Source organism: Homalodisca vitripennis, chromosome X (genome assembly GCF_021130785.1).
Source record: "Homalodisca vitripennis isolate AUS2020 chromosome X, UT_GWSS_2.1, whole genome shotgun sequence".
In the NCBI taxonomy this organism is placed as follows: Eukaryota; Metazoa; Arthropoda; class Insecta; order Hemiptera; family Cicadellidae; genus Homalodisca; species Homalodisca vitripennis.
In genome coordinates, this window is record NC_060215.1 from 135924190 (window position 1) to 135951869 (window position 27680).

The following is a 27680-nucleotide window of genomic DNA, read 5'->3' on the forward strand; positions in this document are numbered from 1 at the left end:
TCAAGATTTGTTTAAAATGGCTAAGAAGACGAATCTTTTATCATTTGTTTCACACGATTTTACATTAAATACAAAACACACAGAACATCAGTAATGTATTTCCAGTGTTATATAATTATATATTTTCTAAGCCTACAATGCACTTTCAAAGTTCCTTGAAGAATGGTACCATGTTTTAATGTCAATGTTTGTTTTATTCTTCTACATGTTTTGACATGCTTTATATCGAAGATTTCTATTTTACATCAAGATGTTTTGTTCACCCTCTCCAGGCAATGCACACTGCAAGTAAACCCGTTTGTTGTCAAACCACTTTACTTGTTTTACCCGTTATAACTGTAGGCCCACATACTTCCTTAGCCTCAAATATTCAAGGTATCTACCCCCAGTCTCAAAGAAACTACACCCACAAAAAACTAACAGAGGTACTCAATCAGGTTTAGCCGTTCGTGGCATACATTGAGGCACTGTTAAAACTCCATTCAGCCAATGACGTGGGTGAAGATCAATGAGGCTGTCAACTGATGCCAGATGGGCCAGAATATCTCCATGTACTTTTTGTCTGATACATTCATGTGTTTTTGTCTGATTGCAGCCACTATCACAAAGCTAACTCAATAAAAAAGCAGGGGGACACTGTCTAGTGCCCAGTTACAGATGTTCTCTGCTAGGTGAACTCCAAGTTGACGAAGGACTACTGCTCGGTCCTACACAGAATGCTCGGTTCCTAGGGAATATATCCCTCATTGATGCAACAGGCCTTACATACTAAAACTAAGGTCCAGGAATACTCCCTTTGACATTCTGAAAGGCCACATATTAGCTGTTTGAACAGATTGAAAGTGGTAACAAATACATGACACCGACTTTCAAACTTAAGAGTGATGGGAAAATTGAACTTACAGTATGCGAAGTGAAGACGAGTTTGGTATCGAGCCACTATCGAGTTGAAGCACTAAATTGGAACTCATGTCTAGTTCTCGAAGACTGGGCAAGTGCTCAAGCACCCTGAAGCTATCCTCTGTAAGTCTGTTGTGAGGCCTACACACATACACAAATAAAATTTTAGTTCCATCAAAGATCAAATATTTCATAAACTTTCTTTGTGTTGTGTGAAAACATTGAAAACTATTCGATTTTTATTCCATATAGAAAAGCATTGTACCGTTAATTCACACATTTGTATGCACTTTTATTACAATTTTATATTTGCCAACTGCATGATATTTGTTACCTAAATTTTCAGTATCATTTAAGACTGATTTTTTAAATAGATCTTTTAGGATGTAAATCAAAGATAGCAGCCACACGTGTACCAAACACATGGTTACAAAACTTGTATTTCTTATACTGTATTATGTTATTCTTGGAAAATAAAAAGGTTTTGTGTAGAATTAAAACAGTTTTAGTCAACTCTTAAACAACTCTTCAAATTAAAATATAAATAAGGAGATAAAGATAGGAATATGGTGTACATCAGTCCGCCAAGCAAACTCAGCATTATTCACTGTATGGTTGTGACAACCATAAATAGCGTAGCTGCGCTGACAGAAACTAGTTCAGGTTAACAGAAATCAGCAAGCTCATGGCATCAAAAATTTACCAAAATTTTTGATACAATGGAGTCGCAATAGAACGTACCTCGTTGTTAACAAATTCCCCAACACAATATATTTCTTAAATCTTCTTAAAATTTATGTATGTTACACACATGTTAAAATTATCCCTGTATTTAAAATTACTTTGGTAGGTAAGTTTTATAAAAGAATTGTTTATACGAATTGAAGAGTGAACATGAAAACAGTATTTATAAGTATTCTAGATCATAATAAAGAATCAAGTAGTTTTAGGATGTAATGTGATGTTTACTTACAAAGTGAGCACTGTGAGGTTCTCCAACGTGTGACTGATAGGAATGCTGGTAAGAGAGTTGTGTCCCAGTGCACTGCAACAAATATAATATTTATGTTCATATCAAATAGAGTCAGAAGATCATTCATTAATTGTATGGTTTCGTTTAGGGGGAAGGAATATTTATAAATCTTACTCCATGGGATGAAAGGTTCTTCTTGAAATGAGACCTTCTATTATTACAGTACACATAAACGCATATACATCCTGACAATTCTTCTTCACTTATACATGTTTACAATTTTAATTTGCAAGTTGACAAGAATATATTACAGATGGTGAGGTTAATATTTTCACATCTATAAACTAGATTTCTCAAACAAGAAATGTGTAAAAATTATTTTAACGAATTTATGATTTCGAATTCTCCCCTTTTTTACTATGGAGTATACAATATTCTTCATACGCCTTTTGGTAAGCTAAGGTGAACAGTTTTTTCCAAAGTCAGTCCAGTACTGCACTATGCTGTTAAATTATTATGCAAAATCACAAAACGTTCTTGAAGTACTAACAGTACATCGTGTTGTTGAACTATTGCGTACCAACTTTACACAAGATACGCAGTTGATTTAACTATATTATAAAAATGTATTAACATTTATGAGCACTACAACATTAACCCATTTTTAACCACTTTTTAACCCACACACTGGCATTGTTTTGCCAAATGGGCAGGCTGTTTTTGGGAGATTGCATACTATTTAAATAAAACGTAAAAATGTCTTTTTTTACTGCTAACTACATTTGGTTTCATTTTGTTCACAATGAACTAGAACACTTTGATATGTAATACTTATCAAAATATAACTTTTTTATTAATTATGGTAAGTAAAAATTTAAAATTCTGGCAATATGAAAAATGGGGGTGTACCTATGAAAGAAGTATATGAATAAAAGTTAAATTCCCAAGATACCCAAAATATTATACGTTTAGTAGTCTATTTTTAGAAAATGTATAGTTTTTTATGGTTGTTTGATAAATGAATTAGTTTTAGTGTACAAACTTAAAATAGTATATAAAATGCATTATTTATAACCATGGAAACAAACTCTGTAAATGGTTTACACTAGAATTAAGCTAAAAGTAAAAAAAAAAAAAGTAAAGAATGTCTTGTTTTACCAGGCGAAGTTAGGGCTAAGAAGCCCTCTCTAACACTTAACCTGGGGACCAACGGCTTAAAGGTGACTTCCGAACCACCACCAATGGCCGGGCAGGCGGGCCGCTTGCAAGGACAGGATCGCTCAGCGGTCACCTGTCCAAACAGCAGCCACGCTCGGCGTTGCTTGATCTGGTTATCTTGCGATAACCGCCGTACCCACTACACTGCGCCATTGGCAGTAAAAGTATGGACTACAAAGAGAATATAACAATTTGATCATTTCTATGAATCCATATCATTGTTATAGTTGCTAGATTCACCTATATCAGCAATCCGAGCTAGCAACTGCCTCAAATCATCACACATGCCAAAAGCTTTCAGACATTTCTAGTAGCCTATAAACAAGACTTATGATACGTATTTGATTTATTTATAGCCATAAAACAATAAATTTAATAGTAAATGTGTAACGAATGCACTAAGGTGACAATATCGTCTTTACTATATTTGTTTGATGTCACAATTAACATAAAGAAACAAAAATTTATTGTTTTTTTTAACATAGAATTGTTTACAAGGAGTGCATGCCTACTGAATGACCGTAAATGTTGCATTTCATGTGCAAGAACTGATATGCATTCGAAATCGCGTAACGCACATGTAACCAACCATTGCGAAGAATTGGAAACTTCACCATGACAATGCGACATGCCACAGTGCAATTGTTGTGCGGCAGCTGCTGGCGAAATTCAGCGTGGCAATGTTGCCTCACCCCCCTACAACTCAGACCTGGCTCCAACAGATTGTTTTATTGTTTCCGTGAATGAAAATGGAGCTCAAAGGACATCAGTTTGACTCCATCGAGGTGGTTTAAGAAGTGACAACGAAGGTTCTCAGCAGTATTCCGGAAACCGACTTCCAGCTGGCTACTTTCCAGGAGGAAAGTATTTTTAAACTTAAGTAATTGTAATGACACCTGCAATAAATCTTCATTTTTTGAAATAGTACCAATACTTATTGAACAGACTGTATCACCACAATGACAAACAAATAGAGCTGTCTGTACTAAGAAGGATAGGTAATATTGAGTTATTACCACAATGACGGATTCAGACAAACTAATAGAGCTGTCTGTACTAAGAAGGATAGGTAATGTTGAGTTATTACCACGATGACAGACTCAGACAAACTAATAGAGGTGTCTATACTAAGGAGGATATGTAATGATATCACCACGATGACGGACTCAGACAAACTCATAGAGCTGTGTGTACTAAGTAGGATAGGTAATTTCCACGACAGGTCAAGTAATAATTTTTATGTTTGTTCATATTTATTTATATGTACTTCATTGGACTACACTCCCAAATAGACTAGCAAGTAATTTTTGCCTTGATTTTAGTATTAGATCACGCTTTATCTACAATTGGCCAATATAATACATACTGTATAATCTACATGGATGTAACCTTCACTAAGAGACACTATGTACATATCTTATACATATCTTACACCATTTTATCTTATCCAACAATAAATCTCAAAGCTAAGTCTATTTAATTTAAACATGTGTCTAAACCATTTTCACATGTTCCAAACTTTAACCTGTGATATCATTTAAGTTTTAACGCTTATATGATATTGCACAATCAAAATTATAGTTTTAAGATTTTAAGAGCAATCAAAAACAGGTTCATACCTGACTAAGATTTTACAAAAGTGCAATAAGTTTGAGATTCACTAAACAATAGAGCATAAAGATCTTTAGAGTATACTTGATACAAATAACTTATAACTTACTTAACACAACTTATAACTTAATAAATGAATCTGAGAAAGATTTTGTGTAACTTATCCGTCATCTGTTTAGAATTCAGTGTTTTCATTGTTTGAGACTACACAAAAAAGTTTCATATGATTCTTCTCTTGCAGCAAGACGTTAGCTTTAATGATAACTTTATATGTTCCAGCTAGTACGTTATCAATAACCAGGGCTAATAGATGTGAAAACGACGGTGAAAGGGGTTGGTTCATATCACTATCCTTAACTCAAAACTGTAATATTCCCTGGTGCTTTTTATAGAAAACATTTAGGCTTCAATACATGACTGATTAGAATTTTTAAAATTCAATCCAATGTTACTGTGATTGTTATCACATAAATACATAAAAGTTACTGTATCTTTAAAAAAACAATAATTTATGACGTCCTTATATGTAGTATACAACTGTTTCTGTACCAGGTATTAATAAATAGAATGTTAATTAGAGAAAAGATTTTAAATTGTTTAAAACTAAATGTTGCTATAGGCCTAATTTAAATCAAACATATGTCCATTACAAAAATATCATATGTTTTGAAATCTTTCACAAAAATCTAATTTTTAAAATAGTTATCACGGTACTTATGGTATAATTTACCGTTACAAGAATACAATTTTGAATGAAGGCAGAATGTTACAACATACGTACCTAATTTTGCCAAGCCTGTAAAATGGTAAGTAAAGCTAGCCAAAATTACTGTAAAATAAACAATTTTACATGGTTAATTTCTACTAAAAAGGGCTGGAAATATCAAAATAAAATCTTTATACAAACAAAACATTTAGATTGTAAAATGTTCTGATAAGTTGCTGATAATAAATGAACAAATTATAATACTTACAGGTGAGAGATGTCTTTATACAGACTCAGTTGTTCAGAAACATTGGTGGGATTCAACTCATTGTAGCTCATATCCCTGTAAAATATGGAAATAAATATAACTGTATGCTAGTTGTTATTAGAATAAACATTTTTATTCATTTTCTTACAAAACGCTTGTGACAAGGTTCTCCCAGACCTACAGTGACAAAGAATATAGATGGAATGAACAACCTTATAATAATAAAAGAGGAAATAAAATCAATAAATAATATTACTAATTAGCCTAAAACTAATTATGATATATCTATATAATACGTTATTTGGTCCGACATTCTGCTTTCAGTCCTATGGATGGTCAGGAATATTGATGATTCCAAATCATTCGATAATCATGATCTAATTGTGTTGGAAGCCACTTATTATACTGTGGCCTAATAAACTTCTTGATCATATCGTAACTGGTGAAGCATGTTAATTGTGAAACAAAAAACAGTCTATTGAAAGGGGACACACGCATTCTCCCAAAATTGTATTGTGAAACACAGAAATTACAGCGCGCAATACAAAACAAGCATCGAGCACATGATCATTTGTTTATTTGTACACGGCAATACACCTTTTTAAATATAGTTAATAATGGAGAATGGCTGATTAACATGCATATACAATGATATAACAATAAATACTAATATTACAATATAGCACATAGTTAAGGCAACTTTAATACCAATAAATTAAATTAGAAAATTAGACCTAATAACAACATACCAATATACATAATAATAACAACATAATATTTGTATACAAACCAAGATTTAGAGGACAACTACTGAATCATAATTATAGTAACTAATCTGTTTTTGAAGGCAGCAAGAGAGGAACCAAAAAAGCAACTTCAGGACATGCGGCATTACCAGTTCTCATTAGTCTAGGTATAGTACTGTGGTAGTGGTAGTTTGTAGGATGGTATTGCTTGCAGAAAATCTGACAGTATCTGGATCCACGAGGAACATGAAAATTAACCTGGTGAAGAATCTTCGGACAGTCGATGAGACCATTCAATAATTTTTGCAAGAAAACCATATTCTTCAGGCTGCAAGGGTGGGTAGTTGAAGACTGCATTGAATTTCTTGCACATCAACACCCCTGTACCGGAAGCCAAGTTTGATGCTGACCATCCTGAGGAACCGCCTCTACACTGAATCCAGAATAGAGACTTGTCCCACTTGGTAGGGGGACCAGACCACCGTAGAGAACTCCAAGATAGGTCGAACAAGTACAACATAGAGAGCTTTAAATGATGTGATGGAGAAGTTCTACCGACAGGTGCGACTGTTGAGCCCATGTACTCTTGCAGATTTGTTTGCAATGTTAGTTATGTGCTCACTGAAGTCCAGGGTAGAAGTCAAAAGAATACCAAGGTCACGAGCACTAAGTAACAACCCTTTGAAGAATGACACCATGTAGAATATAATCAATTGGCAAAGATGTCTTGCTCTTGTGTAGGAAATGACCATACATTTGTCTACATTTAAATCCATGGCGTTAGCTCGACACCAGTCCTGGATCCTCTCCAGGTGTCTTTGCAACTCGATTTGCTGATCAGCAGAAGACTCTAAATATCTTGACATTGTATCGTCCTCGAAGACCAAATATGAGCTCTCCAAAAAACTACCAATGTCATTAATAAATAAACAGAACAGGAAGGGTCCCAAGTGACTACCTTGAGGTACACCAGAAGACGCATGAACAGGCCTTGAAAGTACACAAGCAAACTTCACATACAACGTACGTCCAACCAGGTAACTCCGAAACCAAGCCAGTAAAGAACCCGTGACACCCAGTGCCTCTAGTTTTTTTATCAGGTGAAAGTGGCAAACTCTGTCAAAAGCTTTGCAGAAATCCAGATAGAGACAATCAAGTTGGTTACCATTTAAGAAGGCAGATAGGATCCTGTTCTTGAACACCACCAAATTTGTTGTTGTCGATCTACCCTGCTGAAACCCATGCTGCTGTGAAATTATTGTGATTTTGAAAGCGAAGGTTAGGCGGTTCAGAACGAGTTTTTCAAAAACTTTAGCCAATGTCGGCTGGATTACTATCGGTCTATAATTCTTTACATTAGATCGATCCCCAGACTTATGAATAGGCACTAAAAATCCAATCTTCAAACATGGCGGGTAAACTCCGTGGTTAAGCAAGTTATTGATGTGGACAGCAAGGTGGGGGGCCAGTACTGCACTGCAAAACCTGAGTAAACCAGTAGAAACCATGTCAGGACCAGGCCCCTTGGAACAGTCAAGATTCTTGAGTTCCTCCTCTACCTCGGTTGCAGTTACGGTTACAGAAGAAATCATTAATTACTTTCAAGAAAACAATCAGACGTCCAGTGTTATAAGGGGGAGAGGGGAGCTCATCTTGTTTGTTTGCCCATAACACAACATATATAAAATCGTACATGGAATGGGGATAACAAACTAATAAAAACTCACCTAACTTGACTACATGACTGTTGGACCTAACAAAATCTAATTGCCCTACCAGAGAGTATTGTTTATAATTTAATTGTTGATATTTTAAGTAAAGCAATGAAAACTCACCCAACCAACTGTTGGAGCACCCGAGAGCTGACTAACCTAGACAAAGGCCGACCTGATTATCAGAAGCCTACCTGGCTACCTAAGTATACTGCCATATCTCCCTTATTTTCTACCATAGCTTCCTTATTTAATGTTTCCTCACCGTAAATGTTCCCTAATAATGTTTTCATTAACCACATTACCTAAAACGATCTAAAGCCACTTTTTACAATGTTTTAACAGCTTTTTACAATAGTACACTTATATTTCCAGAAATTTTGTAGGCAATGACAAACCATATATTGTACAAAAATGGATAATTTGTATCAATTTCACTTGAAATATTTCAATCATTCCATAGATCTAGAGGACTGGAGGAAATCAGGCTTATGAGTGGGGAAGGATAACAAACTAAGGAGAGGTAGGTTGTGTATAAGAGTAGCGGATAACCAGGTCATCAACATTCAAGCAAAAAAAGAACAGGGAATTTTAGTGGGTAGAATAGGTCTACCAACTATGTTTGAGGGTAATTTATGAGTATTTTAGTACTTTTTCTTGTTTTTCATAATTTAGTCCACAGTTTCTACCTCTATGGTTTATTAAAGTTTATTCATCCTTTTTCCGCTCTTATTTGCCACTGCGCAAATTCTTTGGGTATTTTCATTTATTTTTACAATTATTTAAATTTCGTGTGTAGTTAATTTCAAGGAGCAGACGCTTTTTCTTTAGTGGTCCTAGTGAGTAGTGAGTGGTGTTTTTCTGCGCATTGAATATACAAGTTTTTGTTCACTTTAAAGTAGGCTAGATTATAATTATTGTGTCAGAATAAAGAGAAAAGACATGTATTCTTTTACTTCATAATGGAAATTTTAATACTTTGTGTACCAACTTCAGTATGGTAATGATGGTTGAATAAATCAAATAATATGATTACGTGACTTTGTAATATTTTTAGCTCTCAGGCATTAGTGAACAGCCTTATAGACATTTGTGCAGTATAGCCTATAACAGGTATCAGAAGCATAAACATTTACTGTTTATATGAACTAATGGGCTGAATGTCAGTAAAGCTTATCATTCGAGTGGCTTGAAAAAGTTCATTTCTGCCCACACAATATTTTGGGAATGAACTGACCCATGGATTTGAATTTTATATGAAGCTTTATTTCTATAAGCAACATTGAGTTTGGTTATGGTTTATGTCACCTCATGGGCTTTGGCTCATTAAAAAAAGAAATATTGGTATTTATTTACATTAGCTCCATGGAAAATGGACTTTTTTCATGGGTTGGGCATTTATAGCCAAGTATTATTATCACAGGTGCATATGAACTGGGGGGAAAGTATATTATTGTATTATATTGATGGCTTTCGGACATTATTGCGTTAAGAAGCAGGGGCATCACGTGATCTGGGATTCGAGTTTTGCAAGCTCGAGTTAATTTTTTTTCTAAAAGAGCAAACAGTGCGCAGCGGGCAGGCATCGTTGACAGGATTAACGTATTAGTCAGCATCATTTCAGTAACTTATCACTTGAGATACCAAACATCCAACACAAAAGGTGTGCCATTACCACTACTGAACTAGGAGGTTAAGAATAGACGTGGAGGAACAACAGTAGTTCAAAATGGCGTCCCTTCTTTATTTGAGAAGGCGCGGAGTAATACCAAACTGTCAAATATGGATAGTGTTGCCAGAGGTACGATAATTATCATAAAGGCACGATAATTTCATTAATTTTATGCGCCGGTAAGATACACGATGGGTATTTATTATCGTACCATGAAAGATTTTTGACAAATTTATACAAGTAACATACCAAAAGTTAATTATAACATAATTTATTATATGAACATAACATACTTTTTCATTAAATGTGTTTGGTATGATTATTTTATATGAAAGTACGATAATTTCTCATTGTTGGTATGATAATCAGTTTTTAAAATCTGGCTATACTGAGTTTGAGCAGACGCAGAGTTATAGGAAACTGTCAAAAACGGAGTTTTCAGAGGATTTAAAAAAATCGTAGCTCCTTTGATTTTTGTTGCAGACGAATTTTTTCTTCAATATTGTTGTCAGGAGAAATTGAAGTTTTCAGGATTCAAAAAAAAATGAACATACCTTTCCATGGTCACGTTAATGTAAACTGATACCGAAATATTTTTATGTTGGTCTTATGAGTAACCAGATGGTAACAAGAAAATCACGGAATAAATTAATTTGTAAGCAAACTGAGAGCAATCACATGAAATTTTATAATGTACCTAATGAAATAAACAATTTTAAATTTTGCATGAAACCTCAGTGAATATCCATGACAAAGTTACTACAAAGTTAGTCTGCCTTGTATAAAATATGCAAAAAAACAAAAGTGTTATAGCCTACATTTATTATTTGTTTTAAATGTCCAGGAAACCCAACATTGGCAACTACCAGTATTAATGTTCTTCAAACCGGTTACCTAAACACTGATATTGAGAGGGTTACATATAGGCCTAGTCCAATATACTGATAAGAATATACACATAAATCAAATAAACTTAGGATTAAATTTTAACAAATTATAAAAAGTCCAATAACAAAATACTAGGCTGCAGTACAGTAAGCGGCCACCATCACTATCAGAATCAGGGTACTTAATTGTCAGTTATTAATACCTGAACTATCAAATTTATAGAAAAACTGTCTGAGTAGCCTATAGATACATACAATTAACTATAGCCAATATATTGATTAATCAAAATTATTTCGAACAAACTAAAATCACTTCTGTGGTATTCGAGTAGGCTAATGGCTACAAGTACAATGGCGATGTGCATGTTATTTGTATCACAAGCTGTCAGACACGTTTATCCTTCGAAATAGTAAAAAGTAACTAAATGTTACACTGTGTTGTTTGTTCCATTTTATATATACACATAGGCTAGCATGGATAGTTTATATTTATTATTAAAATACCCTAATAGCCTATATTGGTTTTTTAGATAGGCTATAAAAACAGCTGAACTGTACTATAATATAAAATACCTATAACATGATTATGTTTGACATTTTGGTTTCCATAGTTTAGATAATCAAGAATATCGATGATTCGATTGTGGTGGTGACCGCTTATAATACTAGCCTAGCAGCCTACAGTTTCCCAATTTTGTACTACTAGCCTGGTCTATTCCAAAATAATACTCACAAGCTTGTAACCCATGATGGAATATCATTTGGCAAGCCAGTCAACTTAGTATTGCTGCAATTAATTAATTGTCCCAAACATTTACAAATGTAAGGGCAAGAACCGTCGACACTGCTTGCACTAGGAATTAGAAGGCACATCACACCAAATAGGGAAATATGAAAGTCTAATGACAACATTGTAGGTTGTTTCACACGATGTTAATTATTCCATCTGGACTTTAGAAAAGTGTTCATCATCGTTCTATATATTTATAAAATCAGCATAGAAATAATCCTTAGATATGAGATTGGTTCTACTCCGACCTTCTCCATTGCACTTGCATTGGTGCAGCAACGACCGCTTCTGAGGCATGTTTTTACTTTTTACACAAAATAACACTGACAACAGGGTCAAAAGACGACATAACATTATATATTTGAGTTTTCACTTATTAATGTTCAACCACACTTGTAAGCATATATAAACATCATAGCGTTTAAAACGCAAGAATAATGTACTGAACCTATCCCAACCACCCAAACAACTCAATTCAACATGGCGTCATCTTGTTTCTTCCCGTTCTCCTTCTCTTGGTTTCATTAAGATTACAATAATATTTCTTCTTAACACAGGCCACAGGTTTTTTTTCAATTTAGTAGGCAAGCCAGAAAACTACCAAGACAGCTTTATTATGCACTTGTAAGAAGTTGCTACACAGATTGTTATATTATTTTGTAAAACCATTCTATAAGTAGAAGAATGGTTATTTATGTAAAGCTAAATATGACTGTTTATGTGGTAATAACACTTATGTTAGTGAGTCAAAATATGATATATATATAATATTGTTTTTTTACTCCCAATCTGTTTTCCATTCATATATTTTATCTATTATTGTTGTTGTTACTATTACTATTATTATAATGTTAAAATATTTTTACAGAATGCAATATCAGGGATTTATAACAGTTACATCAATAATGTTTGAGGTGTTTTCTTACCAGGAGCCCATCAATATCTCAAATACAAAAAGGAGGGAGTTACAGTCGTTTGTGTTTATCTTCATAGCTATATTAACAATCTACTGATTTCCTCATACGTCACTTTCTAATGATAGTAAGGCATATACTTAACTATTCACGTGTTTATTCGGATTATTTTCATGTCTTTTTCTTGAATATGCTTATATGAGTTATTGAATATCACTTACGACTTTATGTGTAAGTGTCTCACTTCACGTATGGAGAGTTTTCATATATTATTTGATTGGTAGCGTACAGTTTGTTCATTGCCATCACTAAGGCAATTAGTTATGCAGGTTATACACTAAGGTTTTATACAGATTTTTGCAGAAAAATGGTTTGATATATTGATTTAAAATTTACATTGATTCTGGTTAAAGTTGTATGTGTTTTCATTTCAAATGTACTATGCCGATGTGTTGAATGATGGAAGTTGAAATCCTACCGAATGTAGATACATCTGCAAAATATATAAATACCGAGAAATTGGTTTGTTTTATATTTGTACAATTTACCAGAAAGAATTGTATTGCTTGATAAGATTTGTTATAAGGTCATTTTACGTTGTATAAGTTATTGGCATTACTGGACTTCTAACTACTACCTGACCAGAGAAAGTGAAATAATATCTTTTCCGATATGCTATGAGGCTTCTCGTTAAAAATATTATATTATTCACTAAGTGAAGAACTTGGTATAGTTTTATTGAAAATCCACTATTTATAAATTTGGCATGTTAGGTTAACAAACACACTAATTAGTCATGTCTTTCAATAAATCTAGTTTTACAAAGACTGAGCAACCTGTGTTTCTTGCTTTCTGGAAGATACTTTTTAATATTTGATTTGAGTAAGTTCCCTGCATACGTGTTATTTATGAGTTAGTTACAAATTTCTGACTGGTGCCAAGACAATTTCTTACGTTCTTTTCACTTAAAAGCTGTGAGAAGACTTTCACTTTAAGACTTAACCCATGAGATACGCAATGAACGTATATTGCTTGTGGGTATAGTTGTTTGATTTTGGCTTGTACGCCGTTGAACTATTCACTCATTGTACTTACGCCTTCATACCCGAGACCAAAAATGTTTTTCCTTTTATAGTAAAGGAAGCTTATTTCCACAACAAAAAATAACCGTTTCAATTATAGGTTTAAGGACCTCTTTGTTTACTGGGACATGTTTCTTTCTCAGCGTGTCAGTCTGAGAGTCAACACTGTCCGTTTTCATACTTGAAACATTCAAAACGTGTTCAGTAGAAGCAGTTGCATTTTTTGTGAAAGTGAGTATTGGAGTAAACGTTAAAATGTTTCTAAGCCGTTTTCTAAATGGCGAGTTAATTAACAAGCTTCTACTTTTGTGACTCCCTTTTCCTACGCTTTCAGTACAGAGACCTATATAGTACTTATAAAATGCTCCATCTAATGATGTTGAATACGACAGCCAAGGGTATTTTGAGAGCCAGTGGCGTTGAAACTTTCGTTTTTGCCCAACTGCCATATTAGTTGCAAAATTAACGGTTTCATTAGCCGTGAATGGATAAAGTAATACTTCACGTCTCAATTCATCCATATTTTAAACAGAATTTGGTGAAAACACCAATTCCGAAATCTTGCCTATGTCGTTTACAAAACCTCACCATATACTTGCACCTGTGGCTGTTAACTAGTATTTTCAGTACTATCAGTCTCAATTTCAACTTGCGCAAAACTGTCATTGTCAGAGCTTTAATTTTCTAGAGTACTGGTTAAGATAAAGGCCGAGGCTTTACTTCGAATTGGAATCGATACTTTCGTTTGTTTGGCAAAATAACTCGCAATTGTTTTTATTTTTTGCACCCAACGACGTTTCATATTTTATTTTAGATGTAACCACACTGTAATTGCTCAACGTTTAAATAACGCACTAACGACAATACACACTACAATTTCACTACAGATACAGCCACACAGCATGTAATAATGCACACCACACATTGTTGTAAGAATAGACTGACAGACTGAAAAATTGCAATGAAAGAGCTGCGCGTGTGACCTGATGACTCATGTGAGTCGAGTCGTTGAGTATGTCGGGTAGCGACCTTGCGCCTGCGCCGCTGTGCGTGCACTGCACTTACGTACAGCAAGCCTCGGAAGAGCATCAGCCTCCGTTTAGGTGTTGCTTTGCGTATCCGCGCCAACTAACCTCGCTAACTCCGCTGATTAATAAATATTGTTGTATCGTAACTAAATGTGTTAAATTCATGAATAAATACCCACATGTAAAACAAGACATCGACACTAAGGTTTATTAAGTAGGCCTAGGTTAAAAGAAGCCTCTGTTACTCATTGTTAGAAACGTAAATATGATTGTATGAGCATTTCTGGAAATGCTGGAGCACCTTCAATGCCCCCTGGCTACGTCCTTCCTTTCAGTTTAACGCAAGTCAATATACAACTTGAATACCTGTATCAATGGGGGGGGGGGCTACAAACTCCCTCTCCCGGTACGTCTATGGTTGGCAACAGACTAAGTATGCGTCCCACCCAGCGATAACAACTGCGTCGTCAGACACTGCCAGCGTGTTCGTCTATGTTAGTTTAGTTACAGTCCCTCACATTCAGCTACTTACGGCTGTCCGACTTTCTCATTGCTGAACAACAATCCACGGTAGCTTCAATCATCTATTGAACACACAAGAATTCAATACCGTAATCATTTGGCAATTTTAAACAATAAAACACGCGGGATCCAATTTACTCATGTGTTTCACTTGCAGATCAAGTCTGCCTACATCTGACCATACGTTGGGAGAGCTCTCCCCGAGTAATAGAACTATGGTACTGGAGTGGTGTCGGGTGCAACCTGATGCTATGTTTTACTCCAAAGTGTAATTTGTTTGTTCAGTATAATAAAACACTATATCCATATGTGTATATTGATTGTACAATACGCATGGTTGTGACCTCCTTGATACATTACGTTGGGACGCAAGCTCGCATTATTTGTACAGTATTTCGAGATGTCTGTCTCGCATGATTCGTGACGATTGTAATGTAATTTATCCAGTCAATAGAATAAAATTCAACTATTCATATTTTTCAATATATTTTCATTATACGGAAGAAATGCAATTTTGGACTCACATGTTATATCAGGATTCAATATCTACGAATACTGTCAGTGCTAGTATAATTACTTTCATTGTTTTACGTCTGTTTATAAGTATATTAAATGTAAACAAAGACATAACAGCATCTGTGTATGAGTGTAATTACCATTCAGTCTTAAGAATTTCCCAAATGATAGTAAAAAACTAATCGACGGCCGGTCAGGAGCGGGAAAATGCCTGCCAACGTCATATCGTCGGTTGGTTCTCAATGTTGTTTTACTTTACCGATAATATAACGACAGATTGTGCTAAAAGAGTTAATTATTTAAGATCTTGTTTTGAATTGGGTCTTGTAAGAAATAGTGATATATTTAAGTAACATAAATTATAATTTGTATTATAATTTACCCAATGACAATGCAAATGTCTTGTATAACAATTATTAATGGACTTTTACATAGACTCTCTCAGTGCTGGCATATTGTGACCAGGAAAGCTGAGGATATTCGTTAAATAATATTTCTAGTGTTCATTTAGCCACGACAATCAATTTACTCGTATTTTACTCGTGTCCTAACAACTTAACAGATTACTATGACAGCCTTCTCATTCGTAAGCAGCACATATGTAGCTATTTTTTATTAATAATTTCTCATGATTATTTATCCCTAAACAATACATCCGTTGTACATGATAATGCGAACAGTAGACTAATAAGACAGCATGAGAACCCTCTCATTCGCGAGCAGGAAAAATGTAGCTGTTTGTTTTATAATAATTTCTCGGGGTCATTCATCTCTAGACAATGCATCAGTTGTATATGACAATACTTACAATAGACTATAGTAACAGACAGCATGACAGCTCTCATTCGTAAGTAGACTGTCATGACAATAAACTTTCACGCCGTGTGACTTATCCTTAATGACATTAAGAATTGTGAATCGGTCACTTAAATCATGTGTTAAGTTTATCGAGAGTCACCAAACATCTCATTGGTTTTTGACCCCTAATACGAATCCCAGAAATTTCCTCAATTTACAGTGTTTGTTGTGAACACAAGCTTTGTTTGCAGAGTTTCGAAATCAATGTATTACGAGATCTAAACTTATTTTAAAACTCCAATTATATAATTGAACTGAAAGGTTATTATAACTTCAACACATATATTATTAAAATTATGTTTGGAAGTAGAATAATTGTACAAAAAAATATTTCCCAGTACCTATTACTGACATACAAACTGTTACCCTTATGTAGAGTTTTAGAATAAGCTCAATTACATTGTAGTGTCCAATTCAATATTCGGACCTAATGCCCTTTTGCATTGCATTGTATATAAACTGATTTTCTGACAAATGGACAAACAAATAATACAAAATTCGAAAGTTATTAAATATGCAGCCTTACAATCAAAAGAAAGCATGGAAGTTATTATTTGTGTTATTATACAGATACAGGTGCTGCATCTGGTTTGTAGCATTGATGTCACTAGAAGGATCGGTTGGCAGTACTACCTCCTTGGGCTCATTGACTGACAAATTGTCAGGCAAGGGTTTCTTGGGGCCGACTTTGCCGTTGGTATCATGACAAGATGATCCTTAATGCATGTATAGAACTCAATTATTTTGCAAGCAGCGTGAATAATATATTTCTTAGTTTTTAAAGTTTATCTTAATACTAATAAAAAATTCGTTTAATTGTCGTAAAACATGTTACATGCATTGACAAAGTCTCAGCTACAGACTAAATAGCATTGTCTGTAAATAATATTGAATAAGTATAATACAAAAGTATTGTGTATATGATAATATAACACATTAATTGTCCAGTTGAGAATAACACTAATTATATCATGATTTTATCTTATTTCCTTAATAGAAAAAAACTCATTAATATTACAGAAAGTTTTCTAACAGCCATTCATAACATCTATTTTTATATATTTTATGAGAGTATTTTTCAATCAGATATCTCAATTTGTTATGCACTTTCAAGCCAACTACAACAGTCAATTAAAATGTTATTTCTGTTTCTTGTGTTATAATTATGTGTTTCTGCATAGTTTATTAATTTAAATTTATTAAATTTAGTCCTTATTATTTAAATTGTAAACAGATAAATCAAACAAATATAAATGTGTGTGTAAGAATGCCTTGGTTGATGAAAACAGGTTTACAATGATCGAGATATTCAGCTTTAACAACAATTCTAACAGCTTCCTTTTGAAGCATCAGCATTTCCTGAACTCTAGCACTATTTCCCCGCGTATTAATCCATATCTTACCTATGATGAAGTTGCCAATGGTGAGTTACTTCCACTCTCATTGTTCCTGTCCACTTCTCTGCTAATTCGTGCTCACTGTTATCGCTGTCGTCATATCTGCTGTGTCATCAACTAAATAAATGTTCCTTTTCATTATATTCTACTTCAAATTTTACAGCCCTCTCACAAACTTTGACCCAAATTTATTTTGTTATTGAGACAATCTTTGTCTAAAACTTTACGGTGTTTCCAATTTCATTTACGTTTGATTGACCTAAATAACTTTTTATTATCCTTCAAACATTTTATATCGAGTTTAGATCAGGATTAGATGGGGAAAGGCGAAGAACTTTGTGTCCTTTGTTCTCTAACAATTTATAAAATACAAATGTTTTAAGTGACATTGTATTAAACTGCAGTTATTTATCTAGTAATTACTTGTTAGTTTCTGCTTTTTAGGAACTTGAATTGTGTTCTTTTATTGATTTGAACTTATGATGGATGGCGTTATCGAAAATTATCAGAGAATTCACTGGTAAATTTGGAAAAACAACAACATTTTAACAACTTAAGATTTTTTTAAAATTTTGTATACTTGTGTTTTATATATATATACTTGTTTATTAAATGTCAAAGAAAATCTGCAGTGTTATGATCATAAGAGAAAATTTTTATAGCTATCCAACCAGGAAAAGATATTTGCTTGATTTTAAATATGTCACACTTGCAAAGAGTTACTCTAACCATATGAGTATGATAATTAAATTATTCAACAAGTTACCTGAAGATGTACAAATAGTTAGTGAAAACAAATTTAAATATGCATTGAGTAAATGGTTAAGATTACAAATTTTACCCTGTTGATGAGGTTTTTAACACTTTCATGGCTGGACATATTTATAGAATGCTATAGGCTGCTTTTATAGAATGTCGATTGTTTTTCTCGTTAAGAAAAATATAACTTAGCGTCTTTAAATCATACATGTATGAGACACTGTTTTGAAGCTTGATTCTTTCCTCTTCATAGACAAATTAATAAATAAAACGTTTTACTTAGGCTTTTGAAATGTAACAGGGATAAATGAAAAACACTCTGTATAGTAATATATTTATTTATAATTTTTAACATTTTCAATTAATAAATGTACGTTTATTCCCAATTCCCAAGCGAGACTCTTGGGATTAGTCTGCTTGTACCAGGTGTATCTTCAAGGTTTCCTCCTCAGAAGCTGAAAGTAAACGATAAATTGCAAAAAAAATAAAAGGAAGAAATATAAATAAACATATAAATTACAGGTACTGTTATTATGGAGTTTTTATAACCTAATTTTCAAAACAGCAACTTGCAAACATTGGCCAGCTTACTTCCTCTCCAAGAATTGAATCTATTTATACGACCGGGATCGTTAAGATTCATTAAGACTTTATTTCACTGATAAATATAAACTGTACAACAGGCTCATCATTAAAACACAATGTATAATCAAGCAATAAAACAAATTTATAAAAAAGCAATATTAAGTCACCCCATGAAAGTGCAAAAAATGTACTCTATGCATACATAAAACAAGAGAGGAAAAGTCGTTGTATCTCGTCTATGGTATAGAGATACATGAAGTATCTTACGTTCTAGCGTCTACGTTATACCCTTAAATACTAAGAAGACACCTAAAACATATGCCGAAAACAACTCAGAGAAGCTAGCTATTGTCCGGCTCGAACACCCGGAAGTAAAGCTGGGCAAATGCGCCTTCCAGGGGAAAAATGTTAGGATGTCCAGCTCTCATGTTGGACGTGGAGCAATAGTGGTCGGCTGTGTCAATACAGAAACCAAGGAGTGGCTGGAGGAGCAGGTCCAGGAGCTGAATCCTTTTGAAAGAGTTCAGTTGAAAATGGGCTCAGCCAAAAGCCTGGTCAAGATTTTTAAGGTATCAACCTTCATCCCCAAGTACATAAAGGTGGACAGCAAGCAAGAGCTCAGATAGGTACTCTACTACCCTAACAGAGTACAATAAAGAGGTGAGAAGAGCTAAGAGAAAATCATGGAGAGAATTCTGTCAGAGTATTGACAAGATACCTGACTGTGCAAAACTTCAAACAGTCCTAGCTCGAAGCGCCATAAATGCGGTGGGTACTATACTTAGTAAAGATGGGACTCACACCAAGGATCCTGTGGAGACCCTTCAGTGTTTACTGAACACACACTTCCCAGGATCTTTCCAGACCAGTGAAACATATGTTAGTAAATACCAGCGAGAACCTAGAGAAAGCTCGTCTAAGAAGGACTGGAACTGTCATCAACTACTCAGGGATAAAATGGGCCGTAGAGTCTTAAACCATTCAAATCACCAGGTACTGATGGCATTTTTCCTGCTCTACAGCAGGAAAGTGCGAACTTGGTGATAACTCTGCTCCTATGACTGTTTAGAACTAGCCTAGCGATAGGAGTCATACCCTCATCTTGGAGAACCTCTAGGGTTATTTTTATCACAAAGCTAGATAAACCCTCCTGAGGTTGCAAAGGCCTATAGACCAATAAGCCTAACATCCTTCCTCCTCAAGGGCATGGAGAATGTTCTGAATAGGCATTTAAGGGACACAGTCCTCATCAACTATCCCTTACATTCAAATCAACATGCTTATCAGAAAGGTAAATCTTGTGAAACAGCCCTACATTGTTTGGTTGGCAAGATTGAGCAAGCTATTGTACAAAAGGAAATAGCTTTAGCAGTATTCCTGGAAATGAGTTTTTGATAATACAAGTACTCACTCTATAGTGTCTAAGCTTACATCCACGAGTACTGAGAAAACTGTTGTCAGGTGGATATAGAATATGCTTAGTAGCAGAAGAGCACAGGCATATCTGTGCGGAGTCACAAGAGAGGTCAAAAGCAGCGAGGATGTCCACAAGGTGGTGTACTACCACTCAGTTTATTATTTATTACTCAGTTTATTTATTATTACTACTCAGTAACAAAGCATTTCGGGACCTATGTTTACATGAACTTTTTTCATTATTTTTTATAGTACAATAAGCTCAGAAAGTGCTGATAATACTACCTGAATAATAATAATACATTTATTGCTGTAGACAATTACAATATTATATGGCATGCATCATATCGATTAAAATATATACGAATATAAGTAAAATTAACAAACCAATACAAATAACAAACAAGTACGCTTAAAAATATAAAATTCAATTGTATAATGCTTACAATTGTAAACAAATAATGTTTGCAAGGTAAATAGCTAAAGTGCTTCACATAACGGCACCCCCAACCCAACAGAATTGATTAATCCTCATGATCCGCAAACTCACCAACAGAGTAGTAGGCTCCTTGCACCAGTAGGCACCTTAGCTTCCTCTTAAACAGTGGTTTCCTATTTTCAACACGCAAGACTAAGGGTAGCTTGTTGAACAGTTTAGCTCCAACCTCAGATGGTAGAGCTTTGTAAGCCTGGAGATTGTGCTGTGCAGATCTAAACGCATCCCGCCCTCTGATATTGTACACATGAATATCCCTTCCCTCCGTTACCTCACATTTGTAACGTCAGTACAAGATGGTCTCGTATATGTAGAGGGCTGGGAAGGTTAACAAATCAAGTTCTCTAAAGAATCTCTACAGGATTCTCTAATTCCTATTTTTGCAATAATTTGTATTGCTTTCTTCTGAAGGACCTCTGGAAGGACATTAGCACACCCTCCCCACAATGTTATGCAGTTCTGTTACAAGGTTATCACCCTGTATACCATGTACACTACATTATGACATATAATAAATCTAGTTTTATGTGTTTATGTTATGTGTTTTTTAACTTTTTTTAATACGCTACCAATTAGTTTGAATTTTTCAAGTTTTGCAGGTAAGTGGTCCTAATTTTACGATACTTTCAAAAATACAAAACGACTCCAAGATGGCACATATACCACGTGAAAGTACACAGTATACACTACATTATGAAAATAACACATCTGATTTTATGCGCTGAGAAATCGTTTATTGTGCCAACGAGCTCAAAATCTTCAATTTGCAGGTGTACTGTCCGAACTTTATGTTATACAATAATACAAAACGGCTCCAGAATGACACATTACCGTGTGATATATACAATATATACTACATTATGACATATTATAATACATCTGATTTTATGCGCTGAGATAATTTCTATTGAGCTACCAATGAGTAATCATAGATTTACACACATACGGTACGAAATTTATGTTATACACCAAAATACAAAATGGCTCCAGAAGTTTTGCACAATCAGGTGTATATTGTGTACTTTCAAGTGGTGTATGAGTCATCCTGGAGTTGTTTTGTATTTTTGTGGAAAACTTAAAAGTTCGGATCGCCTATTCGCAAATCTAAGAATACGAACTTATTGGAAGCTTAATAAAACATTTCTCAGCACATTAAACCAATTATATGTCATAATGTAGTGTATATTATGTACTTTCATGTGATATATGTATCTTGCTGGAGCCGTTTTAAGGAAAAAGTAATGATCCTTACATGCAAGTTACGTCTAAGTGCAAGTCTGTAAATCTTTGTTATGATTTTCAAATCTGCGACTAAAAACAGCCAACTATGATGTTTGAGTTTTATGGTTTAATTTTGTTCCAGTTGCTGACCGTGTAGTTATAAACAATAAATTTATATTTAGTTATGCAATGTTTCCAACCCATAGATTGTTTTATTCAGCAAATAGATTTCATTTGGAAGTTTATAGCTTAGGTTTCAATGATTGTTACTGTCGCCCACCATTTTCTTCTCTTGCTTCAGTTTGTGGTGTGAACTGGCTATGAAATATGAGGTGGGGGGGAAGTGAGGGGAAACTCCTTGGTGGAATCCATTGGCAGTTTCACTATCGTACAAAACCAAGAAGTGTGTTGGGATGAATTAGTATTCCAGTAGCTAAGAATTGTTGGTTTTTTATTAGGTTCATGTTAAAATGAACAGCAAGGGATCCTTTAATTTTGGCCAAAGTAACTGCTCTCCAGGATTGTGCATTTCCATTGGGCGATAAATTGACATGGGACCTCAAATACTATATAGCAGACTGGTTATCAATGTGGTCAAAAATGTTATTGTGAAAAATAGATTGATAAGCTTAGCATCAGATGGGGATGCATGTCTTGGGCCTGATAGTTCATCATGAATAATGTTTACATATACAGTGTCACTTGATTTATCAATGACTATCTTCCGATATTGGTCAATTGTGAAAGTAACAGCCACAACGGCAAAATACGAGTTTCACATTATTAACTTATTGGAATCGTTCTACTGAACAAATCAATATAAGGTTTCACAGGGTGGAAATGAGAAATAACAAAGTTGTAGAACTTAAAAAATGGAACTACATTTCATGTGCGGAGCAATATTTCCATGTTGTACATCCACGTTAGGCGTCACGTGACCTTGATTCAATTTTGTGATGACGTCATTAGATGCGCCGCCATCTTTGGAAACGTAAATGAAAAATAATACTCAAATGAGCAGAATTTTGACCCAAATGATGATGTTTTTTTTAATTTCGAGCTACAAATTAACTAGTTACTATTGGGTTGAGACGAGTACCTCGGCCATCAGTGATGTCAACGAAAGAAAAACATCCCTTAAGATAGTACCTGTCAGTAAAATATCAAACTCTAAAGGGGCTGATCAGAAATATAAATTGAAAAGTAATGCAAAGAAATTTAAGTAGAGCGTAATATACGTAATAAATCATGTAAAACCCCAATATTAATATTATAAATGGACAGTAATAGAGAACACTTACCATTAAAAGGAAATCTCATTTCAGTCAAAACGTTAACTCCCAACATGCCCAACAAAACACTCTAACACACAATTCACTACAATTCGTCAAACTAGTAGGTAGTTGATCCATGATTGAAAAGCAGTCACTCAATCCGAACTACAGAACATGATATCTTGAGAAGCACTGTACTACAGCCCTGGAGCTCTCAGATAATATATACGCCATCAGTCCCAGCCGCAGATAACATTGAGGCACACAGTATCCAGACACACGCATACAAATAGAACATTAAAATATTAAAAACTAACTATTTATCAATATACCCCCTAAAACCATGTTATATGTTATTTGCAACACCTAAACCCATATATTTTTGTTCAGGAGGATGAGTAGAATACGTGGCAATTATCATATTAACGGCCGGGGCGGAAAAATACGAGTTTTGCGTTAAAAACTTATTGGAATCGTCATATAGAACAAAAAAGTATAAGGTTTGATGGGGTGGAAATGAGAAATAACGAAGTTCTAGAAAATGAAAAAATGAAATAACTTTTCAGTAATATCTCCATGTTCTACATCCAAGTCTAGCGTCACGTGACCTTTTGTGGCCAATGATTGAACCTCGTGATGACGTCATCGGTTGCGCCGCCATCTTTGCAAACGTAACTGAAAAAATAATACAGAAATGAGCAGAATTTTGATCAAAATAAATAATGTTTTTCTTAATTTCGAGAAAAAAATTAATTACGAGTGCCTCCGGCCATCAGCGCGGGGCAGCACCGAAGGTCAATAAAAGAAAAACATCCCTCGAGATAGTACCTATCAGTAAAATATAAAATACTAGAGGGGCTGATCAAAAAATATAAATTGAAATGTAATGCAAAGGCAATTATGTAAAGTTAAAAAAACTAAATAAATCATGAAAAACTCAAATATATAGATGGATCAGAGAACACATACTATTAGTGTGTTGGCGGATACAGCTGAGCAGCAGCAAAAAAAGTCGTCTATCACAACGAAACGACAAAGTCTCCCGGTTTAAAAACACCACTCGACGACCGCACGACGAACACATACACTCATTTTTTAAAATTCCATGTTCAATTAAAAAGAGATAATTTCGTTTCGGTTAAAACGTAAACTCTTTACGTGCCCTACGAAACACTCCGACACACACAATTCACTAGGGTTGGTTGAACTAGTGGATGGTTGATTCATCATTGTAAACGCACTCACTCAATCCGACCTACTGAACACGATATCTTGTGTAGAACTGACCCATGCCCCGGAGAACTCAGATAACAGGTACGTTATCAGGCTGCTATCAGTCCCGGCCGCAGATAATATTCAAGTAAACAGATTATCCAGACACAGCACACAAACTGAACATTAAAACATTAGGAACTTAACCACTTATCAATATACCCCCTAAAATCATGTTATTTGTCATTTGCACCCCATAGTACTATATATATTTTTTGTTCAGGAGGGTGAGCAGAATACGTTGGTAACGTCAAATTCGTGATTTGCCGCCCCGGCGTTTAATCTTACTGGTACGGAATACGTTAATAATGTCAAATTCGTGGGGTGGGCCTTTAACCTTATACATAGGCTACTCCGATATTTTCACCAACATCATCATTAGGCCTAACATTTAGGCTTTGGGCTTGTAGTTCTGCATTGCATGGACCATCAATATTACCTACAATATTTACTTACAGTATTCCTAGGCCTCCCTTGACCTGTTGACATTGAAGGCACGTTTGCTTCAGCCTCGTCTTCTGAAAAAGATGCTGTTTCAAGATGTTTAGGAATAACATCAGGATCTTCTTAAAAAATCACATTTTTCATTTTCAGTAAATAATTCATTATTTGGGCTTATGATGTCCACACAACTATGGCTCAGTCTTTAGAATTGTCTTCAAAAATAACACCTTCAGCACTAACAATATTATTTATCAGAGTGTTTTTACAGTCGCGTGTACTCTCTCTCTAGCCGAACATTACTCTGTGGGTGAAAACACAGTCTGTAGTCTGGATTTTCCTGATGTGCAAGAATTTGATCAGGTCAGAGGTAAAGTTTGCCCCTTGATCTGTAATCAACGCCTTGGGAACACCAAACTTAGTAACCACTGGTGACTTTTCTCTACCACGCCGACGCTTACTCATTGTTTTACTAATAACACAATGAATCACACTATAAATAACCTCCTTCAATCACGCAAATTAATCGAGGTTATAACTGAGAGCATAGCATTTAACAACAAATCCAGCTGATATCTTCTGACAGCTGTCATCGACAAATAAACTGCGCTGAACGAAATACAATCCCAATTGGAAGACTAATTGTTCTTGCATGTAGCCCGTTTCTTCACCGAATCTGATGGCATTTGGACATATTATAAGCCAGCTACATTAAATTCTCGAGATGTACGATATACCAGACATTAGGCATTTTAGCTAGACTAACTCTGTCTGATATATCGCTCGCTGGGGCTAAAAGTTCCGGCAGTCTACGTGCAACTCTTTGTTATGATTCTCAAATCTGCCCCCGAAAATAGCCAGTTATGTTATAGTGACTCGTATGGTTTATTTTTGTTCCAGCTGCTAACAGTGTAATTTTAAATGATAATTTTTATTTAGTTATGTAACGTTCAATCCCTTTGATTGTTTTTATTTAGTGAACAGAATATTAACGTTTTATTCTCTTGTTTCGATTAGTGGCAAGAACTGACTATGAAGTATGGTTGAGGTAGTGAGGGAAAATCTATTGTCAGTTTCACACTGGTTGTTTCTAGACTATTACTGATTTGATCATCTTTGTTACATTCCTGTGTCATAAGCGGTAGATATATGTTATTGTGGATACATTGATTTTACATATCTCTAAGTGTGAGAAACAGCTATGGTCGTTCATATTGACATGTCATAAGTGCATAAGTAACTTGGTTGTGCCTACTCTTTGTACAGGTATTCATTGGAATAAGGGGATGGTATTTAGTGGTTTCCGGGTATATGCTCTTCCTCTCGAAAATACATTTTATCTCACATATTCTGGACACGTTTTACTAATACTAACATGATCCAAGTTAACACATTTTGGTATTTTATCACATTCATTCAAATGATAATTCTGACCACAAACTCTACATATCCTACCTTTGTCACAAGATGTGTTGGAAACATGACCATAGCTGAAGCACCTGTAACATTGTTGCACTGCGAGCAGTAACAACCTACAACCATCCTCACATAAATTATTGAGCGTAACATATTCAAGTAATTTTTCAGAATCAAAAATAATGTTCGTTAAATGAGTACTTACCAACTCTTTTTTGATCAATTTTTTAGTTCTGCTTGCACTTATAATTAATTGGGTATTCTCAATAACTCCATCTAATACTTCATAATCTTAAATAATTCTTCCATCCAGTTTCTCTCTTCTTTTTCTTCTATATTTACTGAAAAGAACAGGCTTCGTAATAACATACAACCTCGTGGTGGCTTCGTAATAACATGCAACTTCGTGGTTCCATAATACATGTCTAGTAAACTGAAATGTAGAAAAACATATTAAATGTTAATGGAGTGGGATTTACATTGATATTTTGTATTTGTTAGTTTAAAAAGATGATTATAATGATTGAGGCAGTGAACAATAAGGACAAGGTTTCTGTTTGGAATCTTCATGGCCAGGAGTCCATCAGGGCAACTTCATAATCCAAAAAGGTTTGGAACTCGGTTTTTTATTTTGTTAGAACTCTCAGATGAGGTAACAATTATGTGACAGAGTGGGAGAGATTGTTTTTATGTTTATATTATGTCTTTTTCAATTTAACAAAAATTTGTGCAAGTTCCTAATACATGTTCAAATCATTGGTTTTGAGAACATCCCTTATGTCCTAGTTTATATGTTTAAACTTACCTGATAGTATCTGAAAACATTCCTTTCTGGCATATTCATAATTTGGGCATTGTAGTTCTACAAGGTTAATTATCTCTTCTATACCTAAAGTACAATTTAAACATAATGGGGTAAAATATTGCAAACAACTTCGTTTTCTTAGGCAAGGCCCAGGCGATAAACTGTGACGATTTCCTTCCTTAACAGTTTCCTATT

The 27680-nt window shown here is 34.6% G+C and overlaps 1 protein-coding gene and 1 long non-coding RNA gene across 2 annotated transcripts in view; both read right to left on the bottom strand.

Annotated features, from left to right (window-relative positions):
• Window positions 1-11983, bottom strand: part of LOC124369870 (leucine-rich repeats and immunoglobulin-like domains protein 3) — a 42692-nt gene extending 30709 nt beyond the window's left edge. Inside the window, exons 1-4 of the mRNA XM_046828003.1 lie at window positions 11427-11983; window positions 5677-5751; window positions 1874-1945; window positions 904-1041 (exon numbers count right to left, since the gene is read on the bottom strand). Coding sequence (XP_046683959.1) covers window positions 904-1041; window positions 1874-1945; window positions 5677-5751; window positions 11427-11605 — 464 coding nt within the window. The 5' untranslated portion in view covers window positions 11606-11983. The remainder of the gene's footprint in view (window positions 1-903; window positions 1042-1873; window positions 1946-5676; window positions 5752-11426) is intronic.
• Window positions 11984-18881: 6898 nt separating this feature from the next.
• LOC124369871 lies at window positions 18882-25863 on the bottom strand. The gene is made up of 2 exons (XR_006923121.1): window positions 25280-25863; window positions 18882-19014 (listed from the first exon to the last, which is right to left on the bottom strand). It is a non-coding gene; the product is annotated as an uncharacterized LOC124369871 (long non-coding RNA).
• Between the last annotated feature and the right edge of the window lie 1817 nt (window positions 25864-27680).